The sequence below is a fragment of the Cyclopterus lumpus genome, chromosome 6, assembly GCF_009769545.1.
Source record: "Cyclopterus lumpus isolate fCycLum1 chromosome 6, fCycLum1.pri, whole genome shotgun sequence".
Taxonomy (NCBI): domain Eukaryota; kingdom Metazoa; phylum Chordata; class Actinopteri; order Perciformes; family Cyclopteridae; genus Cyclopterus; species Cyclopterus lumpus.
In genome coordinates, this window is record NC_046971.1 from 13,320,247 (window position 1) to 13,347,403 (window position 27,157).

General features: G+C 43.1%; 2 protein-coding genes across 8 annotated transcripts; both read left to right on the plus strand.

Annotated features, from left to right (window-relative positions):
• The first annotated feature begins 438 nt into the window (after positions 1–438).
• Positions 439–19,576, plus strand: c2cd5 (C2 calcium dependent domain containing 5). Of its 6 annotated transcripts, none has more exons than XM_034534735.1 (29): positions 439–755; positions 1,241–1,350; positions 1,510–1,596; positions 1,760–1,931; positions 2,028–2,123; positions 2,502–2,657; positions 2,771–3,008; positions 4,750–4,910; positions 6,707–6,795; positions 8,575–8,683; positions 12,235–12,349; positions 12,532–12,630; positions 12,754–12,865; positions 13,002–13,081; positions 13,178–13,364; positions 13,445–13,609; positions 14,200–14,244; positions 14,744–14,884; positions 14,959–15,022; positions 15,173–15,234; positions 15,512–15,610; positions 15,756–15,845; positions 15,935–16,013; positions 16,402–16,494; positions 16,955–16,987; positions 17,264–17,395; positions 18,470–18,663; positions 18,761–18,907; positions 19,008–19,576. In XM_034534735.1, exons 2-29 carry the CDS (start codon positions 1,261–1,263, stop codon positions 19,131–19,133), a joined length of 3,261 nt encoding a protein of 1,086 aa, XP_034390626.1. In that variant the 5' UTR covers positions 439–755; positions 1,241–1,260; the 3' UTR covers positions 19,134–19,576. The 6 variants fall into 6 exon arrangements, with proteins under 6 accessions (XP_034390626.1, XP_034390627.1, XP_034390629.1 ...); XM_034534736.1 differs by having other exon boundaries at positions 17,294–17,395; XM_034534738.1 differs by having other exon boundaries at positions 17,294–17,365.
• A 1,355-nt stretch (positions 19,577–20,931) lies between these two features.
• On the plus strand, positions 20,932–26,855 carry lmf2a (lipase maturation factor 2a). 2 transcript variants are annotated; one of them, XM_034535555.1, is made up of 15 exons: positions 20,933–21,196; positions 21,769–21,842; positions 22,267–22,520; positions 22,604–22,632; positions 22,923–23,116; positions 23,357–23,535; positions 23,720–23,858; positions 24,166–24,294; positions 24,420–24,525; positions 24,616–24,712; positions 24,858–25,040; positions 25,273–25,441; positions 25,942–26,053; positions 26,133–26,241; positions 26,325–26,855. In XM_034535555.1, the coding sequence occupies exons 3-15, from the start codon at positions 22,404–22,406 to the stop codon at positions 26,712–26,714; spliced, it is 1,953 nt and encodes a 650-aa protein (XP_034391446.1). In that variant the 5' UTR covers positions 20,933–21,196; positions 21,769–21,842; positions 22,267–22,403; the 3' UTR covers positions 26,715–26,855. The 2 variants fall into 2 exon arrangements, with proteins under 2 accessions (XP_034391444.1, XP_034391446.1); XM_034535553.1 differs by lacking the exon at positions 21,769–21,842 and having other exon boundaries at positions 20,932–21,196.
• The last annotated feature ends 302 nt before the right edge of the window (positions 26,856–27,157 follow it).

Sequence of the window (27,157 nt, forward strand, 5' to 3'; positions counted from 1 at the left end):
CGGTGGGTGAGGTAGTCCAGGATCCATGCAGTGAGGTGGTGTTCCACCCCGGTCTGCTCCAGCTTGTCCCTCAGGAGCAAAGGCTGAATGGTGTTGAAGGCACTGGAGAAGTCGTAGAACATGACTCTCACAGTGCTTCCAGCCTTTTCCAGGTGAGAGAGGCATCTCTGCAGCAGGAAGATGACGACGTCATCCACCACGATGCCAGATTGGTAGGCGAACTGAAGTGTGTCCAGGGATGAGCTCACCAGGGGTTAGTTCATTTACTATTATTTTATTCTATTTATTGTATGTATTGTGCATGTATGTATTGTGCATTTTTATATTTAATATTACTTGTATGTATACATGCTGCTGTAGCGAAACAATTTCATTAATAATAAAGTAACTATCTATCTATCTTTCAAACGGAAATACAAATTAACGAGGTGTCCTGAAGGTAGCATGCGCGAACCCGTGAACACTCATTCATCACGAGCTGGATACCTAAGCTGTTAGCTTAACGCGCTAATCAGCTATACGTGTTGGTTGTAAATTGATAAATCGGTCGTAACCTCACGCGTATAACCCTATCTACTGAGTCGTAATGCTAGTTTATAAATGTTTCTAGTTTCAACCGGACTTTCCTTGTTCTGGGAACTAACGTGACCGTCTAGTGTGATGGGAGATACACGGAGGTCAGACGAGCGGCGGACTGTCGACAGTAATGTCCGAGAAACGAGCTTCCACTGCTGTTTGTTGACATCACAGCACTGGTGAGCTTAATACTGTTTGCACTGGGAGTCACGTTAACGGCAAACTATCGTTGTTACCTAGGTGTTGGCTTTGCGCTGCGATTGTGAAAACATGGCCGATCAGGTAACGTTAGAGCTAAGGAGATTGACTGCAATGCAGTGAACCTAAATGGCTTTTGTCGCTACCATAATCTAGCTAACGTTAACTGTCAATTGCTGTCGTGTTCATGAGCTGTAGTTCAATAGAGGACCATCAACCACGTTTTAAAGTATTTAGAGTGGAGCTAGACGCGTTACATTCTAGTTTAGCGGACGGAAGCTAGTTTATTTGCCTAGTAAAATAAGGGAATGGGCTCTCAAACTGTCAACAACACGTGTTAGTTGAGTGGCTCTGTGACTGTTGTCAGTCACAGCAGCGTGGATTAACGTAGGTGATTACAGGACTCAGTTGAAAAGCCAGTTATACATGTATTATTAGTATTACTATTAATCTGCTTTGTTCACAGATAAACTGAAAAAATAAATCATGCCTGGGAAACTGAAGGCCAAAATTGTGGCTGGGCGCCACTTGCCTGTGATGGACAGAGCCAGTGACCTGACTGATGCTTTTGTAGAGGTGAGTGGATCTTGAAGAGCAATTCTTGAAACCAAACCATTCACGTCTGTAACAACAGATGTTTTAACATTTAGCTTCAGTGTGGTTGTTGCATAAGTATTACACTAAATAGTAAATGTGGTATTTAAAAGATGTGTCTTGTGTCTTTTTATTTCCCAGGTTAAGTTTGGAAACACAACTTTCAAAACCGATGTCTGTCACAAATCCCTAAATCCACAGTGGAATTCAGAATGGTTCAAATTTGAGGTAAAAGACCAGAGAGCTTCTCTTTAAAGCTTGACAGGCATGTTATTATTTTAATGCATCACACAATGTGGATGAGTTAAATTTCCTAACCTCTCTTACTGTCTAATCTTTGCTCTCTGTTTCTCGTTGTCGTCGTCCATCCCCCCCTATTCTTGCTGTGTAGGTTGATGATGAGGATTTGCAGGATGAGCCATTGCAGGTCACAGTTTTGGACCACGATACATACAGTGCTAACGATGCCATAGGGAAAGTTTATATTGACATTGACCCACTGCTGTGCAGTGAGGCTGCCTCTGTCATCTCTGGATGGTTTCCCATCTATGATACAATCCATGGTACAATAATAAACTAATCTGACCATGATAAATGCATTTTTCCCATATGTCCTTTACCCTTATTATAATGTATTTCTCACTATTATTTGGTATTAGGTATCCGAGGGGAGATCAATGTCCTTGTCAAAGTTGAGCTTTTCAACGATTTGAACCGCTTCAGACAGTCCTCCTGCGGGGTCAAGTTCTTCTGCAGTATGTCTGACTTGATTTTTGGTTCACAATTGCTTGCTTGCAGTTTACAGATAAAGCATATGACAAAATTAGTGTGCTTAAAATACAGATTTACACTATATAGCGCAGTCACTTACAAAGCAATGCACAAAAGATGTTTAATTTAAGGACATTATAGTTTTAATGTTCACAACGTTCTTTCATCTAATAATAATGCATTAATAGAACAAGTGTAAATTACAAGATCAACAAAATTAGTGTGGAAAAGTTTCAATAGTGTATTTGTAAACAAGGAATTGTCACTTAAGTGCTGAAAGTTGGAGCTGTCAGTTTAGAAGGACATTTTCCATGTAATCTTATATTCACTCTGTGTGGTGTTTGTCTTATTGTACCTGGTAGCCACATCCATTCCACGGTGCTACAGGGCAGTGATGGTGCACGGCTTTGTGGAGGAACTTGTGGTGAATGAAGATCCAGAGTACCAGTGGATCGACCGTATAAGAACTCCTCGGGCCTCCAATGAGGCCCGGCAGAGGCTCATCTCTCTTATGTCTGGTAAGAAAATGTATGGTGATCCTCTTTTAATGTTGGTGCGTAGTCAGAAAAAGGTGGTTCTCTCTGTTCTACCCCTCTCTTGTTAATGTGGCTGTGTGTTACCCCCTATTTAGGAGAGCTGCAGAGGAAAATAGGGCTCAAGGTATTGGAGATGGGCGGGAATGCAGTGGTGGGCTACTTGCAGTGTTTTGACTTGGAGGGAGAGTCGGGTCTGGTGGTCCGGGCCATAGGTACTGCCTGCACACTGGACAAACTCAGCTCTGGGAGCGCCCCCAACACCAACACACACATGCACCCGAACACAGCCCCTGCTTCCAATGCCTGCAATTCCCCTTCCAAGGATGGAAAGGAGTGAGTATGAACCAACACACGCATGGACCCTGCCTCTTTGAAGTTGAACTGCAATTCTAGTTTGTGAGAATGGGGAAATATGATCGGCGTGTGCATAGGAGGGAGAGTGTGTGTGTGCAATGTACTGAATGTTAGTCTGTGTATAATCAAGTAGTAACTCCTGTGTGTGTCTCAGAATCTTTGATTCCTTTTTGTAGTTCGTGTCTATTGGGTCACGTGTATTGCATCATGAAACTAACAGCACACAACATCCTGAGACACACACATGTACAGTACACACACAGCCATCCTCAACCCCCCTCCAACCTTTGTCTGCTCTTTTAGACTGCTCTTGCATGGCTTTCTGCTCTGCCTCTGCATGTTCTAGTGCTGCGTCTTTTAGTGAGTATCTAGCACACGTGTTCTGCTCAGCCTTTTAACTGTGTGCTCCTTTACTTTGTTATTTTGTCCTCACCCCGACTATTGAATAGTTAGCTAGTGATTTCATCCAACTACTGTAAACATCTCTACAGTTGAGTGCATGTGCCTCTTTTTTTGCATTTATAGTGTATCTTTGCGCCAATGCGTGAGATTGTGTGTATCGGGATGTAGATATGTTGGTTATTCTGCAATGGATCCACCTACTCCACATCTTTCAGTCGATGGTTATTGTTTCATTTTAGTGTAGACTTTAAAAATGCCTCTACAGGTTAGATTATCCGCATTCTGTGGTGTTTGCATCCCTTTTGTGCATGTTTGTGTGATACTGAGATTTTTAGTTCTCTGCTAGAAATCTGAGTTTCCTGCTGCTTTTACGTGGCTTCAAATGCAATTACAGGGGCTGAGAGAGGGAGTAAAAACAACCCCTTTTCCCTTTTTTGTCTAATTTTACACTTTATTGCAATGTTGTGGTGTTGGTTCTTGTGTGAGTCTCTTTCTCCCTCTTTGGCTCTCTGGCTACATTTGGATTGGGACGTTTCTCACTGCTTGTGTCCAAATCGGTCCTCTGTCTTCCTCCCTCTGCGCGCTGATTGGCCCAGGTCTCCCCTTGCCCACGGATGCCGCTCCACCCACAACAGCCCAGTGCATTCGGCCTGCAGCTCCCAGAGACTGTCCCAGAACTTCTCTGTCTCTGTTCCCACACTCATCTTCACTGGTACGCAGAGGCAGGCAAATAAATAGATACAAGAGAAAGAGAAGAAGTTTGAAATACAAAGAGAAGTAGAGAGTGATGTTTATATGAGGGAGACTGAGGCAGCAAGACAAAGACTCAAGGCAGACCCATAAACCTTTGTCAGAAAAAGACCAGACATTGATAATGCACTCATAATCCCCCCACCTGTCCTGTTTTTTCCAATGATAGAGGCTCGGCAGTCAGGGCCTGTGATATCTCCAAAGTTACCTAACCTTTGCTTCACTCTACTGGGACACATGCTTCAGCTTGTCATCCTCTGTTGAATCTGACCTTGTGTTTTTCCATGTTGCTTTCTTTAGTTTAATGTGTGTGTTTGTGTGTGCTTTTAATTTGTGTTAATCTCTTTTTTTGCTTTCCATGCTTGCTTTTTGTTTTCCAGCCATCCGTAGCACCTCAAACACACATCACCCAAAGCAAATAAATCACACATTAAAATGGATACCTTTCCATTTAATGGCAACGCGGACCCACTCCCATATACACACACACCCACACACACTCGGAGGGTGCGGCGGTGATTGATTTAGGTGTGTGTGTTTGTGTGTGTGTGTCATGTTCTCCTGGCAGGCCGGTATTTGGTGAGGACCTGACCTCGTCCTCCGGCCCGCCAACCCCTTTCAGAGCCCTTCCCACCACCTCCTCCTCTCCTCCTCCCTTCTCTCCCTCCAAGCCATGCAGCCGCCAGTCCTCATCATCAGACACAGACCTCAGTTTGACGCCCAAGACGGGTAAGAACACTTGGCCCCGCCCCCTCACCCATTCACATCCCTCTCCCTCACCTCATTGTGGTGCTACTCTGGTGGTGTATTTTTAATTTTTGTTTATTTTATTTATTTATTTAAAAAAATGTCATGGTTGAGTTAAACATTACTTTATTTTAAACAGTTTTGTAAATATTTATTTAGCTGTGTCCCATCCTAACCATTGTCCTCAGTGGCCTAGTGTGTCTTCTGATTTCACACATCAAAAGGGGATTTTCAAGACAGCCTTCAGTTTGTATAAAGATTAATTGTGTGAGGACACACCAGGTCACTGTATTAGTTACCCCCCCCCCCCCCCCCCCCCCCCCCCGCTGTTGTGGTCTTTAATAGAAGCACTGTGTCTCATGAGGGGCGGTTGTTAATCTAACGTCACTTATTCATCACCAGCCTTATGTTTAGTCATTGTGAAAAAGATAACTTGATTCCAACTCTGCCCCAAGAACAACATTTTACCGCATCTATAAACACTGTATAGCTTCAAGAACCTTCTTACCAGAGCCGCTCACCTGACTCCTCGGGAGGGGACCAGCAGTCCCCCAAGCCGACCTCACTCATCCTTGGTCCCACTCCTCTTCCTTTTTTTCCTATTTACTCCTCTCTCATCAATTTATCATATTCTCTCCATCTCCTCCCTCTTTTTGCTCCCAACATTCTCCTTTTTCTTCTCTCACTTATTTAGATTAACTTGCCTATCCTTATCCTCTGCATACCACTTCATTTCTGTAGCTTGGTTCCAGACCTCTGAATTACCTTCCTCATCTCCATTTGTTCTGCATTGAAATGGGTCATGATGAGATGAGTGAGTAAATAAAACGCCAACATCAACAAGCAAACGGCTAACATGAACTCAGTTGTGCTCAATAAACGAAGTGAAACAAAATGGCAATTCAATCTAATTATCAGGTTATTCTTTCTCTACGATACTGTCCACTTTCTCCCTTTCACATCCTTCTCCCACTCCTCAGCTTCCGACCACTCTCCTCATTGCTCTGCCTGTCCATTCTCAATATATCTTTGTTTCTCTGTGAACCCTTCATCTGTTTTTTTCTGCTGGATAGTGGAGCCAGGGAGACGCAGGCCGGGGATCTTTCTCTCCCCCAGCTCCCCCACCCTCTCCACAGACACTCTGTCCCTTCCTGGTTCTGGCTCAGTGGGCTGTGGTCACAGCTCGGCTCCCAGAGCCACCACCCCACCCCCTCCCTCCACCATCCACTCAGACACTGTCTTGCTGAGAAAGAGCGTGTCCTTCACTGAGGACCTGCTGCTGGCAGCCTCCGGTATAGTAGGACTGCTGTGTGTCATCAAGTAACAGAACCTTACAACAGTGTAGTGTTGGCACCTCTCCTGTATATTGGGTCAACAGCAGGACTGTTCAGATTGACTTGACTGGTTTTAACTCAAACAAATAACTAACAACTGCCCAGAGCTCATTGTGAAACTACACCACTGACTGATAGTCCTGAGTCTTATTCAGGATTCTCCGGCCCCCGCAGGTGGTTAGATGTACGCAAACTACTAGATCCAGTATTTATGCTTGAATGAGAGAACATTTTATGAGTAGGGAAGTCTTAGCATGAGGAAGAAGCAGGTGACTGTTCTCAATCTAAGGTTTTGTGTGCAATTCCAGCTGTTGCTTCCACTTGGTTTGTCATGATAACATTAATACTGCATTGTGTAATGAAGACAGATTGACTGGCTCTTTAGTCCATTGACCTGTGTGTTGAAAGTGACGAAACTGAAGCCAGACTCTCCTCTGTGATCAGGTATGGGCAGTGGGGGCAGCGTCGGGAAGGAGGCAGGGCCTCTGAAGACCCTGCTCAGACAGCAGACGCAGACGGCCCTAGAGCAGAGGGTACAACGACTCAACGCTCACATATGCATTGCTCATACGTGTATATGCCAACTCGTTCAATATGTAGACATTTGAGACTGAAATGCACTGCAAAACACAAGTTAAAATGCTCAGTTTCAGTGGATTTTACATCCAGACATTGTGTTTTATTTTCTAGTTTTGTCTTGATTCACTAAAACATAGAGGAATAAAAAAATATAATTATCAAGCGGCAACACAAGTCAAATCAGCTTGCTAGGCGTGGCATTTTTTATGCAGTTAATGCAGTTTGCGTTGCGTATCAGCCTTTAGATGTCTGCACGTAGGAAAAACAGTTACTTGCACAGCGTGTGTCGCTCACTAATTTACACACCGCTAAATTCTTTGTGAAATATCACTAATTTGCACTTAAATGTTTAATGGGGAGTGGGTCTCTGTAAGAGCAAGTAATGTTCCCTTTCTCTGTCCTCTTGACCATTTTTGCTACTCAGGGAGCGACCTCCTCTGGGTTATTGTTAAACGCCAGGGTATGTCCCATCAGTGTGACACACTCTATCTCCACCTTTCCCCTAACACCCTGACTAGCTGATGGCCACCACCAAGTCTGAATCATCTCCTAACCCATCCCTCCTCTATTGTATGTAGATCTAAGAGGAGCAGGCGGGGCTGAGCAAAATGGCCGTGGGTCCTTGTGTGACCCCTGCGTGTCTGTTTGCTTGGCACATACTGCACTCTAAAAGATTCACAGACATGTTTGGCGGAGGGCTGGAGGCTAGGAGTTGTGTTCCCTTCAGTTTGAAGGCGTTTGTGACTGTGTGTGCGTGCCTTCTGGATACTCCTGTCAAGCACCTCCCTCCTTTCTGACTTCCTCTCCTGAGCCTGATTTGGTTTCCCTGTGTCCACAACGGGAATGAGCACGCTCACCTCATCACCTCATTCTTGCCTCCTTGCTCAGAGTAGGAGGAGCTGTCAATCAAATTAGTAGCTATCTTCCTTGCTGGAGCACTGGACAAGAAAGAAACTTATTGGTAGTCCCACCTGTTAATTTCCCATGAAAGCCATTTATCACATAAACCTGCATGGTTGGAAATCATAACGTCCCTCAGATATTCTGTACAAGTAGTCACCACTTCAGCCTAGGAGGAGTACTAAGATGCTAACAGGCAGTCCAAGTATTTCCAACTCCTCTTATGAGTGACTGCATGGATTTGCATTGACATTGTTTGAGGACAAGCTATCACGTCGGAGGACCGAAAAGCATGTGTAACAGAGTCCTGATTCTTAGCCAGGACCTTTTGTGTGTGTGTGCTTGTGTTGTTCACTTTCAATTCCAAACCTAATTAATGCATTTATATAGATTTTTGAGGATCCGTGATACAAAATGCGTAAGCTTTATTGAAAATGCAGTTTCTCAATCACTTCTCTAAAGTTTGTGTGTACAATTGTAGGCTTGAATGGAGTGAGTGGGGACTCCTTTGGGGTAAACATTGCATGGGGGGGACATCATCACACCTAATCTTTGCTGCATGTTGGCACTTTTTCTAGAATAACAGTAACAATACTACCAGCAAATCTACACTCATCAGTTAAAGACACCGTACATAGAACACCGGTGTCTTTAATCAATCTTTTTTTTCTTCAATACACCCAGAGAGGCAAGTCATGAAACATAAAAAATACAAACATGTTACATAATCATGGAGCACTCATTACATATGATCAAACACACACACATTAATTGTAAACAGTCCAGAGTATGTTTTCCCTTACTGTCAATGACCCAGCTTTTTCTATCTGCAGGAGTTCCCCTTCTTTACTTTGACGTCTTTCCCACCTGGTTTTCTGGTTCATGTTGGTGGAGTGGTCAGCGCTCGCTCTGTCAAACTACTGGACCGTATACACAACCCTGGTGAGTGCAGCACATGCAAACACACAATGTCCTAATGTAGCTCGTCCACTGTCCTCTGAAACAATATGATTGAGCTCCTCCAGTGACCTACAGTATCGTGTGAGTGTCCAGTCTTGTTCCAAGTGGCCGTTAGTTAATGCCCATTATCCTCTTGTGTTGAACAGTTAGCCCATGAATGGTCCAAGTCCCAATCTGTTTGGTTGTTTGCAGAAATTATCTTTAAATCATCAGTTATGTACTTACGTCTTAATGCAGGTGAAATCTGTTTCTGCTCACATCTATAGGCTGCAGCTTTGTAGCATTTTGAAGGAAATAAAGTTAGCTTACGCTATCATCAGTTGTCTCAAAAGTTTCATGGATAGGGGTAACTTTCTCCTTGTGGTTTGACTGACTGGCTTTGTGTAATATATATATATATATATAGCCTGTGCAGGTCATGTAGTGCGAGTGTGTGTGTGTGTGTGTGTGAGTGTGCGTGTGTGTGTTTGTCGCTGTGGTGCTGCCCCCTGGAGGTTAGGTGTAATAGTTGTGCATGGCTCCAATCTGCTTCCTGCTGCTTCTGTTGTCTTGTGTTGTTGGTTAGGTGGCGCTGCGGTGAGGTACTGGGCTGTTTTATATATGCTCCTGAGTTTGCAAATAGGCGTCTTATCTCTGTTTTTAAATCCTTATGTTTTCTTGTATTTAGCCAACTTTAAAATGTTTTGATTTTATTGAAAATAAGATATTTGCTGAATAGGCAACTGCTTGGTGTTTAACTATCTGAGTCCACTCTACAGCCTCATTTTGCCCTTTGCTGTCATGGTCTTTGACTGCTCTGACTAGAGGATGTCTGAGAATTTAGGTACAGTAGATAGGAGAGCTGATGAATGTTGGCTGTGTTTGGATACACAGGGTTGTTGTCAGAGTTATCCAAAAAGGATGTTATTAATGATCTGCATAAAGCTCTCAGCATGCCATGCGATGATTAAACCTACAGTACTCATGTCTGAACTTGTGTTAATTTTCCCTGAACTACATTGCAGTTAACTTGAAAACCATTCTGAAAAGAGCCCAGTTCCCTTTTGCAATGCCTCGACTACATGTCAACTACAGAGCAACATTAAAGGTACCTTGTGGAGTTTCTGACCATGAGTAGCTCTATGGAGATATGTGTTACAAGCGGGTCACTGTTTTGTTTTGGATGCATATGCACAAGCATTCAGATAATGCAATATATTGCATTATTGACGTGTGCAATGATTGAAAATGTTAGCTTTTATCAGCTTTCATGAGGAAGGTTTGATAGACCTCAAAGATACACAAAATATGTTGGGTGAGAAACTCTGGGTGTATACAACACTTTTGTTTACAAGAAAACTCCACAGGTCCCCTTTTTATATTAGAAAGTATGCTGGAGTTAGACTACATCTGTATGCTCCTTTTTGTATTATATATCGTCCATATTCTCTTTAAATCTTGTCAGATTTTTGGCTAGACCTGTAGGTTTTAATCATCTCTATTCTCCTCGTTTCTCTGTTCTTCTTGTGAGGTGTTGTTTGTAGGCCTGAGTATAGTTTGTCTTTGCATAGTGATTGTGAAGTGCCGTCTGTCTTTTCATAGTGACAGTGGAGTGCTGCTGTTGTGCTGTGCTTGCTCGTTAGACTGTCTCTTCTTTTCTTTTTCTCTCTTTTCTGTACTAACGGTGTGTTCTGGCCCAGCTTTGGGTAACACGCGCTCATACAAACTGCTAGACTGGAATAGTGTCACTGCAGGTATTTCCCCCCTTTTACTGCTCTCGCCCACAGGAGTTATGGCAGCTCAGTGAAGTTAAACTTGTGCCAACTTAGCATGCACCCACCCAACACTGCCATTTAACCAATGTAGACCAGCTAGCCTAATATCCACAAACATTACCGGGATAGTGAAAAATAAGTGAACAATTATGAATTCAGTGAGCTGCCATTCTCCTCCCTCTAATCTGTGTGAGTGTGTGCTGAGCTGAGTTGAGCATGCGCTGTCCCCACCCCACCCCACCCCACCCAGCCTGGCCTGGCTTCCCCCCTACCCAGCTCATCCCACTGACAGAAGAGCTTCCCTAACGTTGTCCCAGCGCTGTTCTTATGCTTCCTGAATCGGCATCATGGTCAAACCTGTCTAGACCAGAGAAGGTTTAGGAGGTTTACTGTGACAAAGAGCCACTGACCGGGCATGTGCATCCCTAACTCACTGGGCCGTATTCATACTGAGTGAGAGAGAGAGAGAGAAAGGGAGAGAGAGAGAGAGAGATAGAGAAGGAGGGATGGATAGATGGATGCATGGAAGGCAGGTTGATTTGATAGGTGGCAGTTGAGGAGTATACAAACAATCATTTGAGACGGAAGGACAGATATGAGCTCTGGGAATAGAGGAAATATGGTGTCTGTCAGAATTATTTTCCTTAAAAACTAATGTAGATTTGATGGACTCTGGTGAATGAATATGGCCCTTCTCTGCCCATGAGCGTGCACATGGTCATGAGCGTGCACGTTGGTGAGCCTGTGCCTGTGTGACATGCTGGCTCTGGTTTAAAGGAACCCACCTTGTGGGCCTGTTGCCTGGCCATCAATCATTATTCTTCATCTCTTCAGTTGATCTCCCATTTCCCCCCCTCATTCATTAATCTTCCCTGTCTCAGCCAGAAGCTGAGTTTCTCTCTCTTTTTTGGAGGGCTCTGTCAGCATGTGGCCCTCTCAGGGAGTCATTGGGTGTGGCTCAATACTCTAAAGTAGCTTCCTTCATGTGTTGTTTGTTCAGAGATCCAAACATGGGTGAGATTAACCTCTCAACTGGCAACGATTAGGGTTTCATGAATAATGTTAATAAAAGGAGCAAAGCCTCATTAGACTATTGAAACACACCCATGGTTTAGCCTAAGTATGATGAAGGCTCAATACCTTTAAACTTAAATCTTTGTAACCAGGGTAGGAAACACTTGAAACATATCAAGCACTGGGTGTTTTATATTATTACTCTTTTACCAGCCAGCAAGATTTGTATTCTATATATACCGGCTGGTGGCTATATCTCTCACCTGTGTCCTTTCTGTGAATGTGGCTGACTGAAAGGAGACATTGACCAGAGAGAGACAATATGTTTTAAATAATATTAATTTAAGGAATGCTGAGAATACACACAAGTAACCTAACCACTGACTTTGCCTTCATCATCATTCTCAAACTCTCATTTCATTATTCTCATTGTCACTTTGTTTCACAAACTGATAGTTGGTTTTGGCTTGCTTTGATACACTATTTAAATCATGTATCAACAGAAAATACAAAGTGAACTGTTTGTCTGTTTATTTTCTGGTGAATCAAAGCAATCAGTTTAGAGACAGACTTTCCTGGAATGATGTTTGTAATTGTCTTTTTATTTTATTTACATGTAACTACGTTGACAACAGTTAGTTAGGTTTAGCGTTAACTCATCATTAGCTAGACTTCAGTGTTCAGTGAGGTTTTGATAGATAATTGAGCCAATCTTTTCTCTTTTTTTTTTCTTCTGCTGTCTAATTCAGAATTTGTGTTTTGCAGATGAGCCAGAGACTCGCGACGCCTGGTGGGAGGAGATTCGCCAGGAGATCAAATCTCATGCCAAAGCTCTTGGTTGCCATGCTGTTGTGGGGTACAGTGAGAGCACTAGCATCTGGTATGTAGTAGTAGCACGCATGGGAAATGATTTCCTTTTTTATCTTTTTCATGCCTAATGTAGATGTTAATCTCATAAACCAGTTTTTTTTTTATTTGTCTTAAACGCATGTCGTTTCATGTCCTGTTCTCATCCTCTTCCCTTTCTTTCTCTCTTGTTCGGTCCATCTCCCTTCAACACAGTGAGGAGGTGTGTATCCTGTCAGCATCGGGCACAGCAGCCATTCTGAATCCTCGGTATATGCGTGAAGGCTGCTTAGACATTGGAATTACCGACCACAGGTTGTTACGATTCAAAGACTGATGAGCTAACTGCTTGTAAATCCTTGTATGTTAACAGTGTATGTCAGCACAGCTTGAATTGGCCTAAGGAGTCTGATACCAGATGGTGTGTGTTGTTCTAAGGTTTGAGGAGCCGTCTCCCCCGAGCTGTGGCTTCTGCCACATTCCCTATGATGAGCTCAACATGCCCTTTCCTGCCCAGCTCACCTACTGTTACCTCTGCAGGCGACAAAAGGTCTCAAATATATTCTGTTTGCCTAAATCACAGATGCCTACATGTTACACATATATGTTGTTGTCCAGTGCATGAATGTCGTTTGGTGGGAAATAAAATGATTAATTAATTTTTTTCTTCTTGTTCTTTTTTGAAGGTTCCTGATGTGCTGTTCACAACAATCGACCTGCCACCAGAAGCAGCTGTTACGGGAAAAGGCTGCCTTATTCAGGCCAGGTAAAACACCTCACAGTTAACTGCCTCCTCATGGAGGACCCTCACATCACATATATTGAACAAAGTGAGTTCATACCCGCGTTTCTTGTCTTCTAGACTGTGCCGTCTGAAAAAGAAGGCTCAGGGTGAAGTGAATGCCACGGCCATCTCCAACCTGCTGCCTTTCATGGAGTACGAGCTGCACACTCAGCTGATGAACAAGCTGAAGCTGCGGAGCATGAACTCTTTGTTTGGCTTACACATACAGATCAGTGTCGGAGAGAACATGCTTCTGGGTCTGGCTGTAGGTTGACATGTTAGGTTAACAGCCTAATCAGCAGTGCAAGTGTTTGCTGCAACTCCTTAAAATGTGTCTGTGTTCAGTCTGCTACAGGAGTGTACCTGACAGCCCTGCCAGCACCAGGGGGCATCCAGATTGCGGGGAAGACTCCTGGTGAACTAAGCAATGAGCACCACATCCTCACCATCCAGAAAAGGATCAATGATACCATAGCCAAGAACAAAGAGCTCTATCAAATAAACCCTCCGGTGAGACACACAACACATGCATGGACAGTAATTAATCCAAGGAACACCAGCTTTGTGATTTTAAATTAGCTAATTCTCTCCTAGTATGCCAGGTTTTTACTGCTAATTAATTTCTACACTCTTTCATTCAACACTACAGTAGCCAGGTGTCATGTGGGTGTTAGCCTACATCCCATACTGTAAATAGACAACTTTGGAAACCTGTTTCAACCCCTAAATGTAATATGGTGTTGTTAAAATGTTTTGGAAATTGAGCATGCTGATAAATCTTGGAATATTATTAATTTGACTGTATTTTAGGTCAATTTTATGTGGTCATGTGTTTTTAGGGCTAATATCTGAAGTTTATGATCATTTTATACTTAAGAATGGTGACTGCCACATACGGTGTTATAGGAAGTTAATAAGGTTTTATTTTGCAGAATAAGCATAGTCAACATTTCATGTTGAACTGTTTTTTATTTTTTATTTTGGGTTTAATTCTGTCTTTTCTAGTATTAAAATCATGTCCGTAATCATACATTATAAGTAGTCTGTTCTTTGTGAATCATGAAAAACTTACCCCTCTTGTCTCTCTCTGGTCATTAAAGAAATTATTTGCCCTGGACCCTGAGGTATTCTGCGGCATAAACATGGTACTGAGCACGGCAACTTTTAGCTGTGAGAAACAGCAAAGCATGACAAATATTTCACTATATTAATCTCAATACTACACCACTTTTACTATAACTGTATGACCGTTCTAAACTGGGGACATTTGGGAGCAGATAGATGTGTAACCCACTTCAGTGTCACCTGTCAAGGGGAACCCACTGTACACTCATTTATCTGTGTTGATGTACTTTTATTATGACCATCGTCCCTGACCATTCACACTCTCACCTGTGTATGTTTTTTATGGCGTGTGTGTGTTTCTACCACTCCTGACTCTTACTGTGTGTGTGTGTGTGTGTGTGTGTGTGTGTGTGTGTGTGTGTGTGTGTGTGTGTGTGAGAGAGAGAGAGAGAGAGAGAGAGACACATAGGCTTTCTACTACCTGTACAGTCTGGGCACTAGTGAGATGCAGATGTGCTGCTACTGTGGTGTTCACTTTGACATCCCGTCCGCTCGGGATTTGTGTCCCTTTGCTTGCAGGAGCTGACAGAGGAAGTTGTGGGTTCTCCGATTCCTGAGCCAAGGCAACGATCCAGACTTTTCCGCTCCCACTCAGAAAGCTCAGATGAAGTGTCAGAACTGGACCTCTCCCATGGCAAGAAGGATGCCTTTGTCCTGGAGGTGTGTTTCTCTAAAACAAAATACATGTATATGTTACCATGGACAAGTGTAACCATTTGCTGTCATTTCCATAGATTGATGACACTGATGCTGTGGAGGACATCCACTCCCTCCTCACTGATGCCCCTACCCCCACAGGTATGCACCATCTACCCACTCCACAGCAATTACAGTGCATCATTGTGCACTGCACATGCAAAGTTAGTTATCCCCCAATTGGGTTGAGGCTCTAAAAAATGTCATTATGCTTCATCATCTATGTTGCCATTTCCACTTATATATCTTCAGGTTTCTACAGCTGCAACACTGAGATCATGCCTGGGATTAACAACTGGACTTCAGGAGTTCAGGTTACTCTACATAATATATATATATATATATATATATATATATATATATATATATATATAGTCACTTTCTTTACAGATTACAGCAAATATTAACCAGACACACGCCGTTGTGCACATTTGATATTTTTCAATCAGTAGAGGCATCTACTTTTCCAGCAAACTACAATTTGCACATAATTATAGCAAGCTGCAAGTAATGCAGAGCACACATGTACTTTAATTTAGGAAAAGAAGCCCCTTGGTCTTTTTATGCTATGTGTTTGTTACTGTCTTGCAGATGTTTACATCTGTGAGGGTCTTTAGGTTGAGTAATGCCAATCTTACTAACCAAGGCTTGAACAAGATCTTCACTGACCTATGTGAGAATCTGCTGAAGGTAAGAAGCCATTATTGATTAGTTGATAAATATGCCATATGTGGTGTCATGTTTATCCTTTGTAGTGGGCAAGTTATACACTGTTCATAATGATACTTGCAGTGGTTATAACAGTTGCACGTCAATTAATTGTGTTTTTTTTCAGAGTTTTTACTTCAAGTTGCGCTCTATGATCCCCTGCTGTCTGTGTCAGCTCAACTTCACTGTAGCAGTGCCAGAGGAAGAACTCATACAGGTGGGATGTTTCAGGACATCGCAAACAAAACAGAATTGATAAGTCAAATTTAAATGTTTCTTATAGCTACTGTACCTCTGTCTGCCCAGGTTACAGTGACAGCGGTTGCCATGACGTTTGACAAAGACCAGACTCAGGAGAAGACCGCAGACAAGCCACCCACCAAAGGTCTGTCTGGTTAAAGGAGATTATCTTTGTTCTGCTTACCCAAAGTCAGAGAGTCTTTTAATACCTTCACCATAGCTTCGCTCACTGTTTTTCAAATGTAGGGAATCACATTTTTTTTAATAGCCCTGAAGTTGTAATACTTATCACTTGTTAGTTTAGTTTTAACAGCTTACTTTAAAGGGTCAGTTTGTCCCAAAATCAAAAATACATTTGCTGAAACATAAAACGTCTTTTAAGAGTTTGTCTCTGTAGCAGTGAAGAAGGAAAACAGAACTATCCTTTTAACAGCAAGGTAGTCAAAACGGAGTCACACATTTAAGAAACATCTCTTCTGTTGTGTTTGAAATCAGGCAAAAGCACCTGAGTGTTTATATGTGCTTCGTTTCAGGAGGCAGTGAGACTGAAGAGCAGCTGCAGTTTCCCCTGGAGTTATGTGCAGACTCGTCATCTGCCAACTGTCAACCAACATCCAAAATCTCAGGTAGTCTTAAACAATTGCCCCCTGATCTCCTCCCCTGTCCTGCTTCAATAACAGGCATTGCCAATCTACTCCACTAACCACTTTAGGTACAGTCTCTTTACTCACTCCAGCTGCAAAACTCTGCCAAAATCAACTGGTGATGGTTCGTTCACCAGGTAAACAAACAGTGATGTGTCATAGCCCAGTGTGTTCTCTTTTGGTGTGAATTGAGATTACCGTGTGTTGTTGAGCTCCCTAAAACAGCATGGCTTACTTTTCGTTCACATAAAATGAACACAGTAACGAGAGCAAGAGGCTTGCTCCATCTATAGCAAGTACTGATTATAGGTGGAGAGTTGTGATTGGAGGTGAAAGCGAAGTAACACATGTGTTGTAAGCCTTGTGGCAAGCGATTGATCCTGAACCCTTTTCACTCCCTGCCAAGTGCAAAGGTAGACTTTGACGTTTATGTGTGTGACAGGTGTCCCAGAAAGTACCAACGTCTCATCCAGAGGTGAGCTCCCTTCCCCTCAACCATTTCCTCCTGCTACCAAACCTTCTACACCTCCCTGTTTTGACTTTTGTCTTGGACAGAGTTATCCTGCACCACTCCCAAACCTCATCCACTTTTGTTCTTTTCGTTTTTTTTGTCCTGTTTTTATTTTTCTCTCTTGTTGTTGTTGCGTTTGTGTATGTTTTGTTTGCGTGTGCGTGTGTGTGTGTGTGTGCGTGCGTGTGCGTGTGCGTGTGCGTGTACGTGTACGCGTGTGTGTGTGTGTATTCTCTCCAGCTGCCTCCGTTGATTACGGTTCCTTTGCAGACAGATGCAGCACCTGGCTAGAGCTGCTTAGGCTGAAAGCTCACACCATGAGACGTGGATCAGTTAAGACAAGTAGGAGGACACAGTCTCTAGCACACTCTGGTGATCATACCCACAAATACAAAACACCGTTTCACAAGCAATCCCACTCAAACACACACATACACATACAAGTGCTCGCATACACTCACACACCCCTCCATGCATGCAGCTGGGCGGCGGAGCGTTGTAAATCAAGCACCAGCTTTTTAGCAAGAGTGTGAACGTTGAAGCCCCGCCCCTCAGAGGGATCCATAATCAGAAGCTTGGCTTGTAAATGCCCGCAGCCATGGCAACCATGATGACTTAATAGGACTTCTTTTTTTTTTTTGCGTGCTTGTACTTGCTTAGATGTGTATGGGTTGGATGGGTTGCAGAAATTTGATGATTAGTATACAAATTCCTTTGATTTGTGAATGTACTTATGCTGAGAAGAGGGAGGGGGGGGGGGGCAATGTTTGTTTTTTTGTTGCAAGATCTGGTATGATTTTCAGTCCGGTACACAGTAAGTGAACTCCAATCTAATGTGTGGCACTGAAGGTTCCTGGTTTTTATGGATGTAAACCAACTTAATTAAATTAGCAGTAAGACGATGGAGCATCTTTCACACTCTGGCTCGTGTACATGTGCCCAGCTCAGCTCATAGCTGTCACTGTTCGTCTCCATTTCTCAAGCCACTTTCACAAATTGAAACAGATACAAATATTCTCTCATGTACTTCACTGAACTGCAAATACTGTATTCACACTTCAAACATACACAGCTGTGCCCAGGTCTGTCTGTCTGTCTGCAGACACTGTTTAACTGTCTTGTCCGTTTGCTTCAACTGCATGAAATGCATGGCAGCGCACGCTTTCCAAGGGATTGTTTTGGCACCACACATCCACACAGACAACTGACATACTTGCAGATAAGTGCACACGTGTCACTCCTGCTGTGAAATGATAACGGGGGTTGCCTTTTTGCACGTACATTCCACATTCACATTTTGTTCTCCTTTAGAGTTCATATCTGCTTTTATTTTTCCCTTATTTTTGAGTGTTTTTTTGGTGTCTCCATTCTCTTTCCCCCTTTGCCTCCTCTTGTTTTCTTTTCAAATCTCTTTTGGACCTCTACATGCTCTCTCTGAACCTGTAGTCTCATCTTTGGAGCGGTGCAGTCCGCTGCCTGAGGGACGTTCACGGTCGCTGCGATCCAGTCGCTCTTTTGGGGGAAGTTCAGTCACGGTGGTGAAGATGACGCCGCTCTCCTTCCTACCCGGGACACGCATCATTAAATACCTCGGGATCATCAACATGTTTTTTATCAGAGAGACAACATCGTTACGGGAGGTACGACTGCAAAAACATGCGACAAATGCACAGGCCCCATGATCTTGTGCAAAGTGTAGACATACCTGTACACATGAATTGTGTTTTTACTCTGCAGGAAGGAGGTGTCAGTGGCTTCCTCCATACATTCATAGCAGAGGTGTTTTCGATGGTTCGAGCCCATGTAGCAGCACTGGGTGGCAATGCAGTGGTGTCTTACAGTATGAAAGAGTGTATGTTAATGGAAAATCCAAACAAGAACCAGGTAAACACAGACGAGCACAATTAACTATTTATTGTCTGCACCCTAAGACTTCAGTTATTAGTGTGGTGGTTTATTCTTCCTGTCTTTTTTTCTCCTCAAGGCTCAGTGTCTCATTAATGTGAGTGGTGATGCCGTCATCTGTGTCAGAGAAACAGACCAGGAGCCCACTCCCTCAACGACAAATATCGGACACACCAGCGCTAGTGCCACAGATGAGGCTACTTGACAGTGAAACACAGAGCCTCACTTTGTCTGCTGGACACACAATCTGAGTGAACACGCTCTAGTCTTGTCGTCCAAATATGAGTTATTTATGCCTGCCCTCTAATAGATCCACAGGTTTGGACAAAGGTAATAAAGAACAAGTACTCACACACACTCAGAAAGATGCAGTCTGGATTAATATGGTAGTGCATGATGTTTCTTTGTGTTTAAAGAAAACATTTGTGCAGAAGATACTGATATAGCTCCTTGGGAATTAGTTAATCTGGGTGTTTCAAAACAACAGCCAAAGAACCCCTCTGCATCTAACTTTTGTATATGTATTACATCCGTCCACAATGGGGTCACCTAAAGCTACAGTATGTTGTTCATTCCTTTGTGTGTGGGCACGAGTGCGGCAGCTGAGACTAATTTGTGTATCTATGGCTCAAAGGAGGAGTCATTAAATGGCCATGCCAAAAGGGACATAGTTGTATGACATCAGATAATTTTAAAGTGGCCACATAATGACTTTCAACATAGCCGGTGCCCTTCCTCAGAATAGAAAATCCTCAGTAGAGTGGAGATTTTAAATCAAAGCAACCCAGAGAACCCTGTGATGCCATTTTGTTATAATTATCTATTTGTTAATTGGTGTCCAGTTTGAATGTCAAAATTAGATTTTATGTTGATTTTGTCGATGAATAATCTTCCTAATTACTGTCACAGTATTGCTCACATGCAGTATCCTACAGGTGATCAAATTACTCCAGAAAGTGTCAAATAATTATCTGATCTATACTAATAATAATGAAAACAAAAATAAAAGGGTTACTGGCACATGCATGTATTTTTGTAGGGCAGGAATTTCCCTTTCCAACAGCTACAACTGTTTATGCCAGTGATTATTTTTGTATGGATTCAAACTATTACATTTTGTATTGCTTTATTGTAAAAATGCTCTGCTTTAAAGGCGCGTATGCCTTTTATTCACTTATAAAGGAGTGAGAGTGCAAATGGTGATGGGAATATTGGGTAACATGTGTCCCTTTGGGGTCTAGCACCAGGGTGGTATAGGATAAAGTATTAGACTGTTTTGACTGGATTACATTTTAAGCAGTTTGTCCTGAGGTAACTCTTGCTTCACTTGCAGCTCTCGGATCCGTTCCTCTTGATGCTTTTTGCTGTCGGTGTAAGATTTTACATACTTTTGTCAAGCTTCATCCCTGTTGCTTTTGCACTCATGTTCTGTATAATAATCCTGCTACTGATCTCTACATCTTTGACATGTCCAATGCTTGGGGGGGGGGGGGAGGAAGCATCTTCTGGTGAAAATAAACTGTAAATGTTCTCTAAAGTCAGATTTGAGTATTTTTGTAGCATAACATGTATGAAACCTACAGCTCATTTTGTGTGTGATCAGTGTCTAAAACTTGAATATACATACTTAAATACGTTCTGACTAGCAGCATGCAGACACACCTTTTAATGCCATGAATCTGTATGATCGCCTGGTAAGTCTTGCACAATAAACTCAGTCAAACAGAGATGCACATTGTCTTTTATAAGACTGAGCATAATCTTTTTTTCTTTCAGGAATAAAGTAGAAATGTATATGATCTGTGAGCCCACTTTTAATTCAAAGATGAGTTTTTGTCAGCTGTTTATTAACCACTGGAATTTTAAGAAATTCACTCTTAATGAACCCACTATATCTGACAGTAGGACTGCTGCAAAAAAACTAACAAGGAAACGGACAACCAGCATTTCAAGACTGAACTAGTTTCATCCGATGCGACGTGAACGCCGCAAAGCGGTCAGGGAGCTGCAGCGACATCTGGAGGCCATTCTGTGAACTGCGTACCAAACCGCTCGTCGCTACGTGTCTCCGGGCTACATTTTAATCCCCGTTTCCCGTCCTGCTGCAACGGGAGCAGACAGAAGGCAACTGCTGAGAAAGCGGCGGCTGTCCCACGCAGCAGCTCGGCACAGACATGGGTGAAATCATCCTGCCACGGCGCATGTTCCTCTGGAGCATGGCGGCCATCTACCTCGCTGCATTTGTGTCTCTCTATGTGCAGATACCAGGTGATATTTACAACTCTGCTCACTGAGTGCACGCTAGCTCTCTTCGTGTACTACTAACTGCGGTGTGTTAGCTTGTTAGCTGGGAACTTGGCGCCGTGTTTCCCCCCGTGGAGGAGAAGACGTCCTCTGGGCTGCACTCCGTGAGTGTGACCCGCTCCTGGGTCACTTTACCAACTAACAGCCGCCGAGAGAGACCCGACCTGTTCGAAGCATGCACGCTTGGCCGTAATACTAATTACAATATACATTACACCCGCAACCCCTCTGTTTGTATCTGCTGAGGTCCGAAACACCTCGCCCTTATGTTTTTAAAGAATAGTATTGTGGACTCTTTTTTTGGGGGGGGGGGGCACATTGCCAACATACTTTTCTAAAATGCGCATTCTACTAATTGTAAGTCATGACGGAAATGTATTTTCAACATTTGGAATCGGTGAATGAATGACAGTCAGGCTATATATTCCTAGGTGTTGCACACACACTTGTATTAAAAATGCATTACATTTACAATGTATGACAAACTTTTCTTTCTGTTTATGTAGCGGCTTTTAAAATGTATTTTTGACTGGCAGTTCCAGCTTGATCCAGCTTGTACTGATCCACTGACCGATAAAGGCAGTTGAAGAATTCAACCAAAATAGGCAAGGCAAGTTTTTTTATAGAGCGCAATTCGTACACAATGCAATTCAAAGTGCTTTACAGCTACATACAATTACAAAAAGGCAAATAAAATCATTCCATAAAAATAATAATATATTAATTATATTAAAAGCGAAGAGTGGATATAAAATACTTTCAGTTGTCAAATAGAACCGTTTTCAGCCTGGATTTAAACATTGTCAGAGTTGAGGCCTGTCTCACATATTCTGGAAGACTGTTCCAGATTTTAGCAGCATAAAACTGAAAAAATATTAATAAATGATTGGAGAAATGGAACAAACGCCAAGGAATCATGAATGAATTAATGTGCATATCAATGATGTGAGCATGTGCATATAAATGATGTAAATCAATCCAACAATGTTCATGTTAATTGATGTTGTTCGGCTCATGTTTCTGTCTATTTTTAGGTCTCTATGGTAATGATGGGCTGCTGCCCGCTCGTTGGCAGCTGCGATACAGTGGTAAGTCTCTCTGGGAGCTGCTGCTGTCCTCTCCCTCCCTGCTGTGGCTGGGACCTCAGCTCGGCCTGGACACACACACTGCGATGGAGCTGCTGTGTCTTGTAGGCGCTGCACTGAGCCTCGCCGCCATGCTGGTGGAGGCTCTCCGAGACAGCGTGGTGTTTTTCTGCCTCTGGGCCTTGTACCTGTCCATGTGCCAGGTGCGTTCACACTTTCCACTGGACCCAGTTTTCTGTCATGGTGTCCCCTTCTCTCACTGGCCATTTTTGTTCTCCCCTTTCAGGTGGGCCAGGTTTTTCTCTACTTCCAATGGTGAGTGATGACTTTGTGGATCTTTTATATTTATTTATAATGTATTTAATTAACACAATAGTGATATGAATAGCAGCTGTTTATTGGCTCCCAATATAGGTGTATGTCATCCACAGTCCACTGTTTAGTAACATCATAGTAATGTTTGTCTCTGCTGCTGTGCAACAACACTGGAGACACCAATAAACTAGTTTGAGAACCCTGGTTCCCATGTCCTCTCTGTCCTTCACTGGCCACTTTCTCCATTGATTAATTGTTTTCTGTTGCTCCTTCTACTCATCAATGTCCAGGGACAACTTGCTTCTGGAGGTGGGGTTCCTTTGTGTCCTTGTTGCCCCACTGACCTTAATCAGGGGGTCACGAGGGGTCAGAGAGCATGACCGTGTGACCTTCTGGCTGCTCCGCTGGTTGCTCTTCAGGCTCATGTTTGCCTCTGGAGTAGTGAAACTCACGTCTCGTTGTCCCACATGGTGGGGCCTCACAGGTATGCACGAGAGTCTGTAGTGGTGAAGAGTGTTTCTCTCTCATGTGTTGAAGGAGGAAATCCCAAGTCAAGACATTACTAGAATTCTTTTAAACTGCAATTTGACTTTTTGGGACATCTCAACCCATGTAACTGATATCAGTGCATTTAAATGTTAATGGTTTCATATTTCCTTTTGTAAGTTAGCTTTCAGGCTCTTGTCTAGTTTATAACATTTATTTTCCACTGTGTGTTGAACAGCTCTGACGTATCACTATGAGACTCAGTGTATCCCCACCCAGTTGGCCTGGTATGCCCACCAGTTGCCAGTGTGGTGGCAGAAGCTGAGTGTGGTGGGGACCTTCGTTTTTGAGATCGCAGTACCCCTGCTTGTCTTCAGCCCACTGCGCAGACTCCGACTTGGAGCTTTTTACCTGCAGGTGGGTAGAAATTCAAGTGCTCTGAAATCTACAATTGTCAAATCTAATAGCAAGGGTTGCATGTAAAGCATGGTGCTTTATTAAAACAATTCAATGGAATCTTTCACCCTTCTCAAATAGCTGCCTGGTTGTGTGCAGCAGAAGGAATTATTGGTTAATTTGTTTGTTTGTTTTTCATGTGTAGGTGTTGCTTCAAGTGCTCATCATTTTGACTGGCAACTATAATTTCTTCAACCTGCTGACTTTGGCACTCTGTCTGTCGCTTCTGGACGACCAGCATGTCAACTTCTGGCGACGCAAGGCAGACAAGATCAGCAACAATGGTGTGATAAACATTTTCTGGATACATTTGCAGGCTGTACTTTTGTGAACTATCTGATTTGCTTCAATTATAAAGATACAAGAGACACATTTGATAAGTAATTTTGCACAACTATAGATTCAATCATCATCTTTAACTCCCACCTTCACAATGGGTAAACTCACTGTGATTGGAAAAAGTTTTCCAATTTAAACATCTGAATCCTGCCTGAGAACACGCATTGAAAGCTTAAATCTTGACCCGAGTTGTACGTCCACTCTGCCAAAGTTTACCAGAGCGGCATCATGTTCTCTCTTTGATCTGCTCAGACTCCAAGCTGTGGTCATGGTTCTTATACCTGCTGGAGCTCACAGTCTGGTCTCTCATGATCTTCGGATCAATTGTATGCTTTGACCTGAAGCTGGATTTAACGAAGAACGGCATCTCCTCGAGTACAGGTGTGTGTGTGTGTGTATGTGTGTGTGTGTGTGTGTGTGTGTGTGTGTGTATATATATATATGTATGTATGTATGTATATCAATTGCATTTTGCAGTTCATTGTTTACATTTTTGTCCTTTTCAGCATTCACATACCACCAGTTTAACCAGTTTCTGAAGACTGTCACTATCCCCGCTATCTGGATTGGTGTCCTCTCTCTCACCTGGGAGATGATCACAGCCATGTTCAGGTAGGACTCTGACTCTGCGGCTGCTTAATCATGTTGCATTCTCTGTATTTCATGTTGTACAAACGTAGGATACATAATGTGTTTTTCTAGGTGTGCATGTGTCTCTGGTTTCCTGAAGAGGTTTTGGGGAACTGTCCAGTGGACCGTGTTTGCTACTGCCGCCGCTGCTATGTTCACTATTAGTCTGGTGGGTGTTGTTGGAAATACAGTATTGATTGAACTTCATATAATAAAGTTAAAGAGACGTGCATTTGAACCTTTTACTTGATCAGAAATGTTTCTTCAAACGTTGTTGCTATCACTCTTTATGTTGACTGTTCTTCTGTACCCAGGTGCCATTCACCTACATGGAGTATGACTCTAATGCCAGGTTGTGGCCGGGAGTGCATCGGGCCTATGAGCTGGTGGATCGCTACCAGCTGGTCGGCTCATACGGCCTCTTCAGAAGGATGACCGGGGTCGGTGGACGGCCAGAGGTTGTCATCGAGGGAAGCAACGACGCAGTCTCGTGGACGGTGAGAGAGACAAAGTTCTCATGAACAATATTAATATGCCTGTTAATGATGACAGGACTGCAACAGTAATTCTATTTAAACATGCTGCATAATTTGCTCCCGGTTTGTACCTGTACAATAATACGATGGAGTCAGTACTGAATAATTTCATTATTTACAGTTGTGCAGACTTTCCTGTTACACTGTATAAAGTAAGTTGTTCCTCTCAGTATGTTTCTTTTTCTTTGTTCAGGAGATTGAGTTTATGTATAAGCCAGGCAACCTAAGTGCACCACCTGCTGCAGTGGCACCGCACCAGCCCAGGTTGGACTGGCAAATGTGGTTTGCCGCCCTCGGGGATCAAACACAGTCTCCATGGTTCACCAGCCTCATGTACAGACTGCTGCAGGGCAAACAAGATGGTAGGCAGCCTCAGAGTGCTGCAATTTATTTCTTCCTATGTTTTCTGTAACTTTTTTTTGTATCTCTCTTTTAATGAACATTTCCTATGACTGCACTTCTCACCACAGTAGCAATATAACATAAGGTGTTTTACCATTATTATCTTATTGAAAAGGCGAAGAAGGGAATCTAGTCCCAAATTGCTGCTTTGGTGCTGCTCTTCACACCGTCTGTGAAGAGCAGATTAGATAGCTGTTGCTCACTGGTTGCACTAAAAGCTAATATGTGCAGAAACTACTCTTTGGTGACCTCTAGTGGTACTTTCAGGAAGGCTTTCAATGCTCACCACACTGCTGTGCCAACTTTACTTTGATGAAGACAAAATAAAAGTGAATTGAGCACAGTGCAAACAAAATGTTCTACCCAAAATGCTGGCGTTAAATAACCATTGAAAAGAAGGTGGTGTTTGTTTTATTAAAGTGTAACCAGATCTCTGAAAGCTTTGCTTTATGTTCTGCAGTGATAGAGTTGATCCAGACAGATGTATCAAAGTATCCGTTCCACCAGCAGCCTCCTGCCTACCTCCGAGCCCACCGCTACAGATACTGGTTTACTGAACCAAAGCCTGATGGGTCAGTGCTTTGTCTGTCTGTCTGTCGTCCGTCTGTCCGTCTGTTAATATGTTTAGAATGGCTGGTCTTTTGTTGACAGGTCCTACCCACAGCGTTGGTGGAGGAGGGTTTATGATGAGGAATTCTATCCCACGGTGCACCTGGGCAACACCTTCTTGGAGAGCATGCTCAGCCAGTATGGACTCAAGGTAAATTCATCTTAAAAACTTGTAATTTAAAAATTCTTTAATCAATGGAATATTCATTAATGTTTGTCTTTATTTGGCTGCAGGACAAATCGCCTCCACGTCGTATGTCCAACACCACCGTTGCCCAAGCGGTGAGGTGGGTTCGCTCTCAGGCCAGAGGTGTTCCTACTCACATACTTATCTGGACACTTATTGCCTGCAGCGCCACCCTCTGTCTGCTCCAGGGATTGCAAAACCGGAACAACCACCCAGAAAGGACCCCACTCACTCATGAGGCCACTGTGAAAGAATACACTGAACATGTACCTAAAGGCTCTGCAGACCATTCTGGGAAGCCGGATGAACCGCAGACCGTGGAGGAGGAGGAGGAGGAGGAGGAGGAAGAGGAAGAGGAGGACGAAGATGAAGAAGATGATGATGATGATGGAGATGGCAGTGGCAGTGAAGATGAGATGGAGGGCAAACGAGAGTAGAAAGACACTGTTGAGGACTAGGCACAGGAAGTTGAGAGGGGAGGGGGGAAATGAAAGAGGAACTTTTGAAAAGATGCAGGTAAACCTGTAGTAGACTGTTTTCACCACCTGCCTTAATGAAATATAACCAAAATGACCAAAGAATTTGTTCTGTGTATATTTGTAATTCCTGATCAGCCAATTATGGAAAAACAAGTTTATTTACCTCCTCCCACCTACACATTACTGCACTACATTTTAAAGAAATCAGTAGTCTGTCAATCTTTGCCAGATGTTTAGGTATTTTAAAACCTTCCTGGTGTGTTCTGACTTGTTAAACATTCAATCTGGGCAGCAGGTCCAATCACGTTGAAAGAAGAGACATATATAATTTACAGTAAAAGAAAGCCTCTGGCTATTCAGTGAGCAAATGTGTGTTCATGTTGTTCTTTGTCTCCTGTTTG